Source organism: Phyllostomus hastatus, unplaced genomic scaffold, assembly GCF_019186645.2.
Source record: "Phyllostomus hastatus isolate PE091 unplaced genomic scaffold, TTU_PhHast_1.1 phas_contig_16, whole genome shotgun sequence".
Lineage (NCBI taxonomy): Eukaryota > Metazoa > Chordata > Mammalia > Chiroptera > Phyllostomidae > Phyllostomus > Phyllostomus hastatus.
In genome coordinates, this window is record NW_025333643.1 from 4,825,233 (window position 1) to 4,840,632 (window position 15,400).

Below are 15,400 nucleotides of genomic sequence, written 5' to 3' on the forward strand. Positions count from 1 at the left end.
CCAGCGGCTCCCAGTGGCTAAACATCTAACCAAGAGATCCACACCTTGCCTTTCTGATCATTCCAAGACGCCCTGTAACCATCAGCCAGTTCTCAGAGGATCTAAAAGTTAATGGGCTTTTTCTGGCACAGTGGGTGCCCAGAGGGCTCTTTGGTACCACATCTGCAAGGGCAGCATACAAAGCTGGGAGCCAAGGCAACAGGGTGCAGATCCCTCTCAACCGCTGCCTTGGCTTCCAGAAGCCAGTCCAAGGAGAGCAGCTCATGAAAACAGGAGAGAACCAATGTTCATCATGTACTGTGTGCCAGGACCTTACTAGGTCCAAGGCTCACAAAGTCCCTGGGGTCATCCCACTGCATAGCTGTCCAAACTCAGGCTCAAAGAGGCCAAGTCCCTCACTCTTGGTCACACAGCAGAGCCTGGGTTTGAAGCCAGGTCTTTCCATTGACCTGAAGGTGCTCCATTATCTTGATCTGTCTCTAAGTGTGCTAAATGCTTTGGTACCTAAGGGGGGGGCCCACTGACAAAGCACACAAGGAGGGAAAGAACAGCCTTGCCATGTACAAAGTATATAGCAGGGGCAGGGGATAACAAAAGTCCTGTAAAGTGAAACACTGGGCTCTGTATCTCAAATCACTCCTCTGAAGTCCAAGAGGCTGTGTTTCCATATACTGGGTTTCTGTTTAGCAAGGTTCAACTGTGTTTTCCAGTTTGGGGGGTTCTACTGGTATCATTTATGGTGGTAGAGGAGCACCCTAGTTCCCCTGCTCCCATCATCACGTGATCCGAAATATGGCTGTATCTCCTTTGTAATGTGGGGCTCAAGGCTCATTCAGGCTGCTTGTGGGACTCAAAGTCAATAGTGTGCACCAAACAAATGCTGGGCAGCAGAAAGCAACAGCTTTAACTGAGCCTTTATTGGATGCTCACTGCCACAGATGCTTTACATAAAGGCTCACCCTAAGTCCTATCAGCCACCTAGCAGGGAGTGCCTGTCATTACCCACATTCTGCAGATGAGAAAACCAAGGCACTGTGGTTCAGTAACTAGCTCATGCGCACACAGCAGTTAAATAGTACAGCTGGGATTTGAACTCAGGGCTGGCCCAGTGTCAGTTATCATCAGCACAATTATGAGTATCATTACCATCAAAGGGTGGTCTAGTTAAATGGTTTAAAATTAATGGAAAAGTCTTGAAATTCCCAAAGGAAAAAAAAGTAGCTTTGAGAACCCTATGCATTGATGTGGTTGTTAGCTAGCCTGTAGGGAACAGCTGGTTCAGTGAAAACCTGTGGAATTTTCCAGCCACACACACTGCTGGGCCACAGTGATTCTGCACCATCCCCAGCATGGACGCACCAGCTGAGCCTGGACCCTCCCAGGATCTGGGAGCTGAGAAACATTCCCTGGTAATACTTAGCCTTCTTGTCATATTGCTTCTGACTGCTGGCTTTCCAGATGCTCCTGGTGGGGTCTCTTAAAACTGCTGTTCTCTCTTCCTGGGATTGAATTGGACTTCCAGATGGTCGGCCATAGGTGTATAGCAATACATTCTATTTTTCCACATGAGGCCAGTGACACTGGCCACATGAGGCCAGTGAGGGGGTGCTGAGTACAGGAACAGTGGGCAGGCTAGGTCCAGTGTCAGACTGTAGTCCCAGGCCTGGATTCAAACTCCAGATTTGCTATGTGACCCAAGGTGAGTCACTGCCCTTCTCTGAACTACTTCACTTTTTTCAGCCAGCTTGAAGATTATAGTGAATGCTTGGCATAAAGCAGGTCTTGCAAGTAGCTCAGCCCCTGTGGAAGAGAACTACCCTGAGTTTTCTAGGAGTGGATGGTCAGACATGGAAAGGGCCATTCTCCATCTCCCCCACACACCCCACAGTGGAAAAAAGGTCCTGAGCTAGTCCTGGCTGCAACAATCACATTGGCCATGTTACCTCACCTCTCCAGGACTCAGTTTTCTCATCTATTTATGGAGTAAATACCATTTACTCTCTGGATTGTGGGAAAACAAGAGACAGAATGTGTGGAAAGTCCTGGAAAGGCCTTAGCAGTCAGCATTAAATGTGTATGGTGTTTTTCCTTTTTCTATTTCACATGGTAGGCCTGGCAGGCCTCAGGCAATTTGAGGGCCCAGACTGGGAGGTACAATGGAGCAAAGGTGTAGGGTCACTGTAGATCACACAAGTGGTTCAGATGGAGTGTGGGTATACTCACTGTGTAGTAAGGGCTCAAATCCAACAAGGGCCAAGTAAGAGGCTCCTATGGCTGAGCACAGGCCAGATCTCTCACCTTCTTCTCCTTGAGCCCAGGAAGTGGTCTCAGTGACCCTCATTTTGCAGATGAGGATGCTGCAGTTTGGAGAAGGCCGTGACTTACCCAGGGTCATACAGGGACAGCAGTAGGATTAGGACCAACTCGTCAGAGGGCAGGTCCAGTGCTGTAGTCCCCACCCCCTAACCCAGAGACCTGCCTCATGGTTGGTGGGAGAATAGAAGGAAAAGACATCAACAAAATGCACTATCGGGGCAGGGGGGTCTTCCAGTCAAGATGAAAGCATAGGTAAAAACAACTCTCCTGCCCTGGTTGACGTAGCTCAGGGGATTGAGCGCAGGCTGCGAACCAAAGCATCACAGATTTGATTCCCAGTCAGGGCACATGCCTGGGTTGCAGGCCATGGCCCCCAGCAACCGCACATTAATGTTTCTCTCTCACTCTCTTCCTCCCTCCCTTCCCTCTCTAAAAATAAATAAATGAGATCTTTAAAAAAAAACATACACACACAACTCTCCTTACACAATCACATCAAAAATTACAACTAAATTACAGAACAGCTCTCACCTAGAATTGTCAGAAAATCAAGCTGTATGGAAGCCTGACAACCAAAGATTTAAAGAGGTCACATTCATCCAGACAGGTAGGAGGGTTGGAGACAGAGAACAGGCAGTCACACACCCATGTGTGATGGATAAAATTGGGAGGGATACCTCAGGAGCAAGGGATCTTAGCCCCACACCAGACCACCCTGCTGAGGGTTCCAGTGCCAGGAAAATAAGTTCTGGCTGTAAAAACCAGTGGGAGTTGGGGTGGCAGAAGAAACTGCAGGATTCTTGGGTGTCTCCTCTTAAAGGGCGCATGATGCTCTTAGAACTTACACAGACTTACTCCCTCTGGGCTCCAGCACTGGGGCAGCAGCTGAAAGAGCACCAGTGGCATATGGGGAGGAATTGAAGTGTCTGGCATCAGGATAAGTACTAGGGGACAGCTTCCTCCCAGACAGAACTGCAGACAGCAGCCATTTTACCTTTTTTGAGCCCTGCCACCTACAGAGCCACAGAGTGGTGACACCATATCTGAGACTCCATCAACCTGGTTCACACAGGTTGCCTTGCCCTGACGATTACCTAAGGCTCTGCCCCATCCAACTTACAGGTGCACTTTTCTACAATAGGCCACATTACTAAGACAGAGAGTCAAAGCAGCTCTACCTAATACATAGAAACAAACACAGGGAGGCTACCAAGATGAGGAGCAAAGAAACATGACCCAAATGAAAGAACAGAACAAAACTCCAGAAAAAGATGGAGATAACAAAATGTAGATAAGTAATCTATCACATGCAGAGTTCAAAACACTGGTTATTAGGAAAGCTCAAGGAACTCATTGGGTACTTCAACAGCATAAAAAAGAGCCAAGCAGAAATGAAGGTTACACTAAGTAAAGTAAAGAAAAATTTACAGGGAATCAATAGTGGAGTGGATGAAGCCGAGAATCAAATCAAAGATTTGGAACATAAGAAGAAAAAAGCATTCAATCAGAACAACAATAAGAAAAATGAATTTTAAAAAGATACAAGGATAGTATAAGCAGCCTCTGGGACAGCTTCAAATGCACCAATGTTCGAATCATGGGGGTGCTGGAAGTAGAAGAGCAATAGCAAGAAATTGAAAGCTTATTTGAAAAAATAATGAAAGAAAACTTCCCTAATTTGGTGAAGCAAGTAGACATACAAGTCCAGGAAGCATAGAGTCCCAAACAATATGGACACAAAGAGAACCACACAAAGACGCATCATAATTAAAATGCCAAAGGTTAAAGATAAAGAGAGAATCTTAAAAGCAGCAAGAGAAAAACAGATAGTTACCTACAAAAGACTTCCCATAAGACTGTCAGCTGGTTTCTTAAAAGAAACTTTGCAGGCTAGAAGGGACTGGCAAGAAGTATTCAAAGTGATGAAGAACCTACAGCCTAGATTACTCTATCCAGCAAAGCTATCATTTAGAATGGAAGGGCAGATAAAGTGCTTTTCAGACAAGGTAAAGCTAAAGGAGTTCATAATCACCAAACCATTATTATATAAAATATTAAAGGTACTTATTTAAGAAAAAGGAAGATCAAAACAATGAACATTAAAATGGCAATAAATTCATAACTATCAACAACTGAATCTAAAAAACAAACTAGGCAAACAAACAGAACAAAAACAATCATAAATATGGAGATCATTTGGATGGTTATCAATTGGGAGGAGGAGGGGAGAGAATGGGGGAAAAGAATGCAGGGATTAATAAGTACAAATTGGTAGGTACAAAATAGACAGGGGTATGTTAAGAACAGTATAGGAAATGAAGTAGCCAAAGAACTTATATGCATGACCCATGGACATGAGCTAAGGGAGGGGATTGCCAGAGGGAATGGGGGGTACTAGGTAGGGGAGGACAAAGAGGGGAAAATTGGGATAACTGTAATACCATAATCCATAAAATATATTTTTAAACTGCATTTTAGACCTGAAAGCAGGTGCAATATTGATTAAGCTCATTCTATTCCATCATCACTTTTTCTCTTTTTTCATTAATCAAGCCTCTCCTTTGTGCCAGATCTGTGCTGGAGATGCCATGGACCTTACCTCATTAAATTTCAACCCTGACAATGGTCCCCAAGATAAAAAAATATTCTTCCTATTTTACAGATGAGAAAACTGATGTTCAGAGAGGTAAAGTCATTTACCCAAGATCTCACAGCTAGAGCAAAAGCAGAAAACCAAAGCAACTAAAACAATAGGCTCTGAAACCAGGTACCCTAGCTCCTGTCTTGCCCTTCCTAGCCTAGACAAGTCACTTGGCTTCTCTAAGAAGCCTCAGCTTTCACATTTGTGAAATGAACAGAGTGAGTGCTCTAAGATGATGTGTATGAAGCACTTTGTACAGGGCTTGACACCCATAAATAAATAGATCATGGTTATCTGATTATCAATAGTTTCTGCTTGGCAGAACTGGGATTTAAAGCCAGGCCTACAAAGGCCCCTTCTACCTAGCTGACCCCACCCCACCTGCTTGTTTCTGTTCTCTGCAGGATGCGCCACTGCCCAGGGTGGGGCAGAAGATGAAGGGGAAGCGGAGGCAGGCTGGATCGAGGGAGCTGCTATCCTCCTTTCAGTCATCTGTGTGGTCCTGGTCACGGCCTTCAATGACTGGAGCAAAGAGAAGCAGTTCCGGGGTCTGCAGAGCCGCATCGAGCAGGAGCAGAAGTTCACCGTGGTCCGGGCTGGTCAGGTGGTTCAGATCCCTGTGGCGGAGATTGTGGTTGGGGACATCGCCCAAATCAAATATGGTAAGTATCCCAGCCACAGAACCAGGTGGTGAAGCCAGCGTCTGGGCAGAGGTGGAACAGGCTGAGCAGACCCTAAGAGGCTGGCCCAGGGAAGGGGGTTGGGTCCCTGAAGACTGATCCCAAGTCAAGGTGTCTTTTGAGATCCTTTGGAAGTGAAAGACTACTTTCTGGAGGGGTTAGGATTTCAGAATCCATCTAACTCAGAAATGGTGCATACACAGCACATGTGCCACTACTCTCATATCTGCACCCACAGCAGACACTACTAACCAATCCCAGCTCAGAGCCTAGATGCAGCCTTTTCAACACAACACTCCAAGGACTACTAACACTCAGATGGGTTTATGAGATAAAATCCACTTCCTATCCCTGATTTGGCTATTGATGGATGGTTATTGGGCTAAGGAGGATGTTATGGAGAGTAGACATAGATGAGTGTACATTCTAAGCCTGTGATACTGCCATGGAGAAAGTGGGCAGGCTGGTGCCAAATGGGGTTGAGATGAGCTATGTCCTTGGGAAAGTAGGGACAGAATATGAGGGAGAGATTGGGGTATACCCCTCCTCATTCAGCCCTTGGGGGCTTGGTTTCCTCTGATATGTGCCTGTTCTGTTGTCACCTCCACCTAGCCAAGACAGATTAGCCCCTTTCAAAATAATTTCTCACATCATAGTTGAAACCAGAAAATGAGTTGTTAAGAAAGCTAGGCCTCAAAACCACACCAGGCCAAGAGAAGCACTTAATAAACTAAAGAGCATGCCCACTTCAGCTAGGATTGTTTTGGGGCCCAACCTCAGCCCTTCAGGCCTTGTACCATTCACCTTGGCTCTAGTCTTCAGCTTCTTATTGGCCTGTGATGGTGCCCTCTTGGTTCCTACACTCTGGGAGCTCTGGGCAGCTGGTCCCCAGGCAAGAACCTTCCCTTATAATCATAACTTTAGGGGAATATTCCAGCTTCTCCAGCTACCTGAGACCCTGCTGACTCCCTTGACCTTCCTCCCATCAGGTGATCTCCTCCCTGCTGACGGCCTCTTCATCCAGGGCAATGACCTCAAGATTGACGAAAGCTCCCTGACAGGGGAGTCTGACCAGGTGCGCAAGTCTGTGGACAAGGACCCCATGCTGCTGTCAGGTGAGCTGCAGCCCGACAGCGGGCTCACTCCCATTGCCAGTTCCCACCCAGTGAGGAGGAGGGTGCCTGTGGCCTCTTCAAGAGGCTGGAGGGTCTTAGGGACTTTTGTCCTTGGCTCCAGATCTCTGACCAGCTCAGCCCTGAATAAGAACTTCCTCCCTTTTCCCCAAAAAATATGCCCTGAGTCTACTGGGCACTTGGCACTACTCTAGGGATAGTGCAATGAATAAAATCAACAAATCCCTGACCTCATGGAACTTACCTTCTAATGAGCTGGTTTTCTGAAAATTCAAACACTGAAGACTGTTCTCTTCAAGGATGAGAAAAAATCAGTGAGGTGACAATTATTTTGGGTACCTCCTGTGTGCTAGGCACTGGGCTGGGTGCTAGAGAAACAGCAATGGATGAGGCCCATGAGACCCTAGCCCTGAGGAGCTGTGGTGTCATTGAAGAGAGATAGGCAATGGGAAAATTCCAGAGGGTGGTAGGTGTGTGACCACAATTGGGAGGCCATGGCTGGGGAGGTCAGGGGAGATCACATGTGAGCTGAGGTGTGACTGAGGAGCAGGAGCTGGCCTTGTGGCTACCCAGGCAGTAAGAACTAGGCAGTGAGTGCAAAGGCCCAAAGGCAGTATTGTGCTGGAGGACTGTGAGCAAGACAGAGATCTGGAGGGGCCAGATGTCAGGCCTCAAGGGCGTGGTCAGGAGGTTGGAAATTTTCTTAGTGTAATGAGGATTCTCTGGAATGGTTGTAAACATGAACTGATCACGTTTACATTTTTAAAACCTCAGTCTAGCTGCTGCAGCAGGTAAGAGAGGAAGTGGAAAGGCCTTGCAGAGGTGAGACACCCCAGGTAACCACCTTCCCTCCAACAACAGGGACACCCAAAAGGACTTATTGCCCAGGAGTGCTCAGTAAACCCTTGATCAGCTACTCTGGGACTAGCCCTGGGCTGAGCAGTGGGACCCACCTCTGGCTGCAAGAGCCTCCAGCCCAGTTAGGCTGAGATAAGCAGACCAACAAACAACTAATTCCACAGTAGAAGAGTGAATAGTGTACAAAAACCAAAAAGGAAACAGAAGGGGGGTGGAATTGAGCTGGCTTTAAAGCACCAACAGGAGCCCACCAAACAGAGTAGTGGAAGAAGGACCCTCCTAACAGAGACAAACATGTAAAAGGCACAGAGGTCTGAAGGGATGGGGGGCATCCTAGAAATACAAAAAGGAAGTTCATCAGGCCTGCAGGGTAGGATGGGAGAAGGAATGAGAGTCAGGGCTGGGCATTTATTTGCCTAGAACTTACTCAACCAACATTTGTTAAGTACCTACCGTATGCCAGTAAAGTTAATGGAACAAACAAGGTCCCTGCTCTCCTGGAGCTTAGATTCCAAGAGACAGACTATAAAGAAACAAGAAAGCAAATATGTAAAATAATTTCAGATAGTGCTAAATCAGATGAAGACATTCTACCATGGTAGTGAAATGGAGACCCAGAAGAAAGGACAGAAACTTAGTTGGTCAAGGGAAGGTGTATCTGAGATTATATTTGAGCTAAAACCAGAACAGTGACAATAAAGCTTCAAATGCCCTCTTGGAACTTAGGGCCACATGAGAGCTTAGGATCATGGCCCTGGTTCTGACCTCCGGGCTGAAGTGCGTAGCAGAGAGGCGAGCATCCTTGGGAGAAGTGGCCAGGTGGGTTGTCTGGATCACTGGAAGTCAAGGGGAGACACCGGGACTGAGTGGTCTGGTTGTGTCCCTTCCTCTGGTCAGGGAGAAGTCTCATAACCGGGAAGGGGTGGCAGGATACCTCTAAGGGAACTAAGAAGACAAGGGGTCCTATGACAGCTAGGACCTCCAGGCCCTTGGATACTCAGCAGTAAGCTTTGCACTCAGTAGGGAAGAACAGTGGACTAGGAGCAGATAAAAGGCAAGAATCGCAGAGAGCCCTGCAAAGCCCAAACTTGTGGTGTCACAGGGGGGTCAGCACTGGTCCTCAGCTCGAGAGTGGGTGCTCTGTGAGCACTGAAAAAAGAAAGGCACTGTGGGGCCCCCGAGGCTCAGGTTGAACCAACAGCTTTGGTCTCAACCTATGCAACTGACAGAGAGCTTAGGAGTGAAGTAGACCCTGGACCTTTGGATGTCAGGAGACAGCAGCCGTGGCCTCCCATGATGTTGTCATGGAGAAGATGGAGAAGGCTGTGCTGGAGGCCAGGAGATTTCAGCCAGTTTGTGCTGGTTCTTGGAATACAGGTTACCTGGTAGAAGGTTTCTAGTGGCATTTCCTGGAGCTCTGTCCTGTCACAATATGGAAAATGTGCCCACCAAGTTCACAGAGACCACCATCCCAGGGAGCATGGCAAAAAGAAAGCACTAGTCAGGACCCACAGAAATCACCAGAGTACAGTGTGAATTCGACTGAAGAAAATGAAGCTTGACTGTGAGCATCAGAGCTGACATTCAGAAACACAGCTGCATGGGGGGAAGGAGGAGCAAGCAGCCTGGCCCAGGCTCACGGGCAAAGACAGTGAGAAAGTGGCAGAGTCAGCCCTATAGAAAACAGTCTAACTGGGAAGAGAAGACTTGTGTAACAGAAGAACCATTCTAGGACAAAAGAGGCTGCCTGTGAGACAGTAGGTTCCTCATCACTGCTTGTGTGTAAGCCGGGTCTGGACAGGCTGCGGGTGGCAGGGTTGTAGAGTAGGCCCACACACGGAAGGCAGTGCCCCTCCCAGCCGTGCAGGTCAGGGATTCACCACACCCTGCATACTGTGTACCTCTGCTGCAGACCCACCTGGCTCCATTCTCTCTGCCCTGCCTTTGCTGAGGCTGTTGCCTCCTCCTAATGGCCCTGTCCCTTTGGTATTGCTCATTTGCCTCCTCCCCATCTGCTCAGGCTTACCTCCTCCATGAAGGCTTCTCTGAGCACCACCTCTGGCAGTCACTCCCATACTGCCTGGGACCCACACGTCAGCCTGTGACATCCACACTGTGCTTGGCCCATTCGGGCACAGCCTCGTAACATTAATTGAGTTCTGCACTGTGCAAACCATCTCAAATAAAATAAAGAGCGAAACCCATCTGCAGTCTCGCCACCCACACAAATCTAATGGGTCTCTAATTTTATGGGCCCCTTCCGTCTTTGGCCATAGGCAGATAGGCAGACGTAGACAGATGCACTGTGATGCACTTCTGCATTGATCCATTCACCCAGACTGGTCCAAGCAGGCAGGAGCCTGAGCCCAAGGTTATCAGGAGGTCATGCCCAGCTCCACCTGTGGGCCCTGCACACCATAGGGGCTCAGGCACTGCCTGCCAGAGTGAGGAGAGAGGCTGTGCTGAGTTGTAGAAAGAAGAGTCGGGCCAGGCTGAGCCAGATCCAGGCTCTGCAATGAACTTGCTGTGTGGCCTCGGGCATGTTGCTTCCCTATCAGAGCCTCCATGTTTGTGTCCATGCAATGGGGAAGCAGGTGGGAGGGCACTTCCCTCTGCCTACCCCACAGGGCTACTGTGAGGACCACATATACAGATGGATATGACTGTCCTTTGCAAATAATACCATGTGAGTTGCTATGTGTGGAACAAGAGCAGCATTTGGAGACAGAGCACTCAGGTCCCAGCCCTCCATCAGCTCCAGCTGTGACCTCTGCCCACCCCAGAACCTCAGTCACCCATCTGACAAATGGGGGCAGGTCAACCTTCAGAAAGACTCTAATGTCCCCAATGCTCCATGAAGCTCCTTCCCTAGAATGGTCAGGCAGGCCCTGGCCCACATCAGGGTCTTCAGACCAGACAGAGTAGAAGTGCTCAGGAATCACAGGCTCACACATCCCTGGGGCCAGTCAGGGAGACCACAGGCGCCAAACCAGAACACAGCTGCTTCCAGCCGCTGCCTACAGAAGTGCCACTCAGTGCGGCTGCAGTGCTCCCTTTGCAAGAGAAGCCAGCGACCCAGACTCTCACGCACCATTTCCCAATGTTTGAGTGTTGGCAAGAAATCCCTATTCTTGTAAAGCTTGTGTGAGTCAAGAAACGGATGGGTGGGCCCTGGAACACAAACTCTAACCTGGCCCATTTCTTTTTTGTTTTGTATTTTAAGATAATTTCAAGCTTTCAGAAAAATTGCAAAAATAGTACAAAGAACATCTACATGCCCTTCCCTCTGGTTCAACTGTTGTTACCGTTTCACTCCGTCACCTCTCTCAGGAGCCTCCCTGTTCCTCGCCATGCACACATGGTGGCCCTGGGCCCCTTCACACTTCAGGTCTGTTCTCTAAGAAAACGATATTCTCGGGTATAACCACAGCAGAGCTGCCAGCTCAGGAAACTTGACGTCGATGCAGTACTGCCATCTAATGTACTGTCCACATTCACGTTTGTCTACTGTTTCCACAGCATCCTCCATCTGGAACCCAGTGTGGGACACTGTGTGGCATTTAGGTGTCCTGCACCTTCATCCTCTTTTAACATGGAGGAGTTCCTTAGCCTTCCTTTGCCTTTCGTGGAAGACCAGTGGTTTTGAACCCTCCTAGGACATAACTCCCGTGAGAGTCCCACGGAAGCAATAATCCCTCTTAAGAGAAATAAATACCCAGACTTTTGACTTTGCAGCCTTTTGGGGGCTTTACAGATCCCTAGGGAACCTAGTCTTGTCGTGATTTGCAGCTGGGGAAATTGAGGCCCAGGGCAGAGCAGAGGGCAGGGCCAGAGCAAGACCCCAGCCCTCCAGCCTCCCAGCCCTGTACTCTTCCTGCAGCCCTCACGAGTGAACTTGCCTCCAAGGACCCTGCGCCTTGGATTACCCAACAGCATGGCCTGTTTGAAATGTCTTATGGTAAATTCCATTGGGGAGCCAATGATTAGGTGCCATCATTGTGGCCACAGAAGGGCCAGGGGACTAGGGTGGGGGTTTGCCCTCTAAAGCAGCAGGGTCTGGCTCCAAAAGGCCCATTAGCTCTGCCCTCTACAGGACCCCCACCCGCCTCCATCACCCCTGGAGCCAGAGCATTAACAACACGAGGTCGCACAGAACATCAGCAAGCCCTCTTGGGCCTGCTGCCCATCCTGCCAACCAAGTGGTAGGCCGCGCATGGAGAGCCGAACCTGCCACCACTGCTGCTGCCTCCAGGGAGCCTAGGACGACACCATGACTGCAAGAAGGCCCCGTCTGCTTCTCAGCCAGTGCTCTCTCCATTACACTACCCTGCCTCTTCTCCATGAGAGGCAGTGGGGTGTAGTGGATAGAGCACGGGTTCAAGTCCCGGCTCTATCACTCACAGCTGTGTGACCCTGGGCCATCATCACTCAGCCTTTCTGAACCAGAGGGGCCGTGAGTGGGTGGGGCTCAGGATTGTGCTTGCACCAAAACCTACCTCACAGGGCTCTTGTGAGGGGGACAGGCTCACAGGCGCTGAAATGCTTTTCACATGTCTAGCACTCTGCAAGTATGCATGATTATTGTTACCAACTGCATTGATAACAGTAATGATGAAAGGACTGAGTCTGGGCTGGTAATCGTAGGGCCTGCATCCCTTTTTCGCATTTCTACCCCCAGAAGGAAACCTTTTAGAAGGTGTGACCTTACCCCTCTTCCTGTCCAGACAGAGGCCTGGGAAGTCAAAACCAGGAGAGTGAAGGGCACTGGGTTCAAGCCCTAACCTATGCCTCGGGTACTGTGCAACCTCAAACAGCCATTTGCCCTTTCTGAGCTCAGAAGCCTCATTTTGTAAAACTAGGCCCCTCCAGCTCTGCAACCAGGGGCTCAATGCACTCTGCTTGCCACGACTTGAGGCTTTGGCCACGAGACAGCCAACATCTGGACTAGGCCGGATGCTGGGGGCCATTTCCTGCTGCTCATAGCAAGTCTCAAGTAGAGATGGGCTTCAAGCCTGCGGTCAGGAAGGTTCTAGCCTACCCTCTGCTACTAGGTCAAGGACAAGGCACAGGCAAGGCAGGACAGGCCATCCAGTTGGCAGAAGCCGCAGTGTTCCCTGGGCCTGAGCTCCTTTCTCTCTCATGGATGGGCGGGAACTGGAAAGCTGACACAGCTGCCCCACCACTCTCCTGCTTCCATCCCCCTTTCTGCCTTCTGATGCTGCGCTGCCCTGTAAGCCTTCCTGGCGAGGTGGAAAGAACAGAGACCAGAGCCCCACCCTCACTCCACCCCAGCTCTGCCCTCTTCAGGCCACTTGTGGAGATGACCTCCCAAGGCAGCTCCCCTGTCTATGAAATGAGGGGATGATGATTACCTCACAGAGTAACTGGACAGCTGGCTGGAGAAGGCAGCTCAGCAGCTCAGACAGCACTCGGCGAGTTAGGAATGCTCAACAAAGATTAGGCCTCTTCCTCCCTCCCCCCAGAAATACTTTCAGTGTCTCCCTATGGAACACCAAGCAAAGACCTAACTCTGCAAACCTCCACGCAGGCTGCTCCACAATCCTGTTTCTCTCCCACTCCTCCCTTCGTAAGCCCTGAGCTTCAGTCCAGCTGATTCTCTGCCATCCTCCTGCCCCACCTCCCCACTTTAACCTGGGCCATGCCCCTGCCAGGCCACTGGGCCCTTGGGTTTCTGTTGTTTTGTGCTATTGTTGGTCTGTGTGGCTGTGTGCTCCCCTCTCACCCAACTAGACTGAGAGCTCCTGGAGGGCAGGGATCACAGGGGACCCTCCCTTCTGACGCCAAAGCCCAGCACAGAATTGTCACTGCACCGCATCTGTCTGTCAGATGAAAAGTGCGGCCCTGGCAGGAGGCTCCACGTTTGGTCAGTCTGTCCACACAGGCCTCTGCTGGCCCCATCTAAACTGAGATCCAAACTTTCCAAGATGTAGCCTTTTAATGGAGGCTGCCCTACCCCAGCCAGGGGTAGCCCTTGTCTCCAGGGACCCCAAGGACCCAGACTTCTTCACTGAGAAGTGAGACCTAAGCCAGAGCCCCCATTTTGCAGGAGACAAAACTGAGGTCTGGAGAGGAGAGGGCTGGCCTCAGGTCACACAGCAAATCAGAAGGAGACACCAGACTGGTTCCCAGGTCCCCTCCTCCTCAGCTGAGGGCCCGCTCTATCCAACCCTCCCCGCTCCAGGCTTATATATTCTGAAGGGCTCCATGGGAGCTTGGATGAGATGGGGGCTATGGGATGGTGCCCAGGGGACAACAGACAGTGAGGTCCTGGGGCAAGGCCCTGCAGGGTGGGGGGGCCACACGTAAAGGGTTCTTACCTCAGCACCTACCCCAAAACTGCAGCTTTCCTTTGAGAGATTTAGGTATCCAACCTTTGACTTGCATGCCTGGGGTTCTACCTTTACAGCCACAGGCTTTGGAGTTAAGCGTTGTCCTCTGTAGGGGGTCCTGGAGCTAAGGTGTGACAGCCTAGAGGGTTGACCTGGTATACTCAGTTCTTCCCCTGGAGGGAGGGGCAGCCAGGCCCTAGGTCCTGGCGGGAGAGAGGGAAGCTTGAGGAGGACATTTTGGAGGAGCGGTAGGGGCAGGGCATTCAGGCAGTGGTAACTGGGTGCACAAAGGGAGTGGGGCACTGGACACAGAGACCCGGTGAGCTGTACACACTCCCTGGGCAGTGCCACAGGGCAGAAATCAGTGGTCAAGGGCCAGAAAAAGGCTGGGGTCTGTCTGACCCAGGGGCATTTAGACTTTGGGGAGCTATGGAGGGTAGCTGAGCTGGGGGACAGTGGTCAGAGCTGAGGCTAGGGCACAGAAGGAGGGAAGGCCAGAAGAGGATGTCGACACTCCATCTACTGCTGGGGCCTGGAGGACAACCTTGTGGTCATCTGAGGTTGGGCGGGGGGCATGCTGTGGCTTCACCACTGACCCCTGAGTTGTGGCCAGAGGCCACCTCCTTGACTTCCTCCTCCTTTCTCCCTCTTCTGTGTCTCCCAGAGCAGAGTCGTCAGCTCCCTGCTTCAATGGGAGTGATTAGATTAGAGGTGATTTTTGCAGGGGGGTGGGGGAGTCTGATTATGTTGGGTGGAAATTGGCCCACTGTGTCTTTTTCCATCCCACCTAGAGCTGGGGAGGTGGGGAGCAGTGTCTCCATTGCCACCCAGGCAGGGCAGACTCATAAATGTGTTTGAGACCAGGGTGTGAAGGCCTTGTTTCCTGGAGGGAGAGGTGGTGCCTAACAAAGGGGGCAGGCTCAGAGTTCAGATCCTGGTTCTGCCCCCCACCAGCTGTGAGCCTGGGCAAGCCACTTTTGAGCCTCAGCTTCCTCCCCCATAAACTGAGAGCCAGTGTGAGGGCTTAAAGATGATTGGTATGAAGGATTGGCATGCTGCCTGACACAGAGCAGGTGTCCTCCTGAAGGTAGTGCTGGATACGCCACTGCTGTCTGCACTCTGAATGCCGTGAAGTGTGTTCCTCTTTCACCTTTAAAGATCTACAGTGGCCCCAGTCCCACCCCACATGACCTCTCTGGGCCTCAGTTTCCGCATCTGTCTAACACTGCTGATATTTAACATTCTGACAGCCCATACACAAGCTAAGCTGGTGCACAATAGAGCATTTTAACAGCAAATTAACATAATATCCAGGGTCCCATTACTGGCCCTTGGTTCTCCCTGTTTGTACCCCTTGGGGGATAGGTAGGCCCCAGAGTCTGCCTGTGATGGGAAGATTCCAGTCTCAGCTGCTTGGGCTGG

At 50.3% G+C, this 15,400-nt stretch overlaps 1 protein-coding gene across 11 annotated transcripts in view; it reads left to right on the forward strand.

Annotated features, from left to right (window-relative positions):
- ATP2B2 (ATPase plasma membrane Ca2+ transporting 2) overlaps window positions 1-15,400 on the forward strand; it is a 377,186-nt gene that overhangs the window by 285,359 nt on the left and 76,427 nt on the right. For all 11 annotated transcript variants that reach the window (XM_045832091.1, XM_045832092.1, XM_045832100.1 and 8 more), the window contains 2 exons: window positions 5,362-5,619; window positions 6,627-6,752. In XM_045832091.1, coding sequence (XP_045688047.1) covers window positions 5,362-5,619; window positions 6,627-6,752 — 384 coding nt within the window. The remainder of the gene's footprint in view (window positions 1-5,361; window positions 5,620-6,626; window positions 6,753-15,400) is intronic.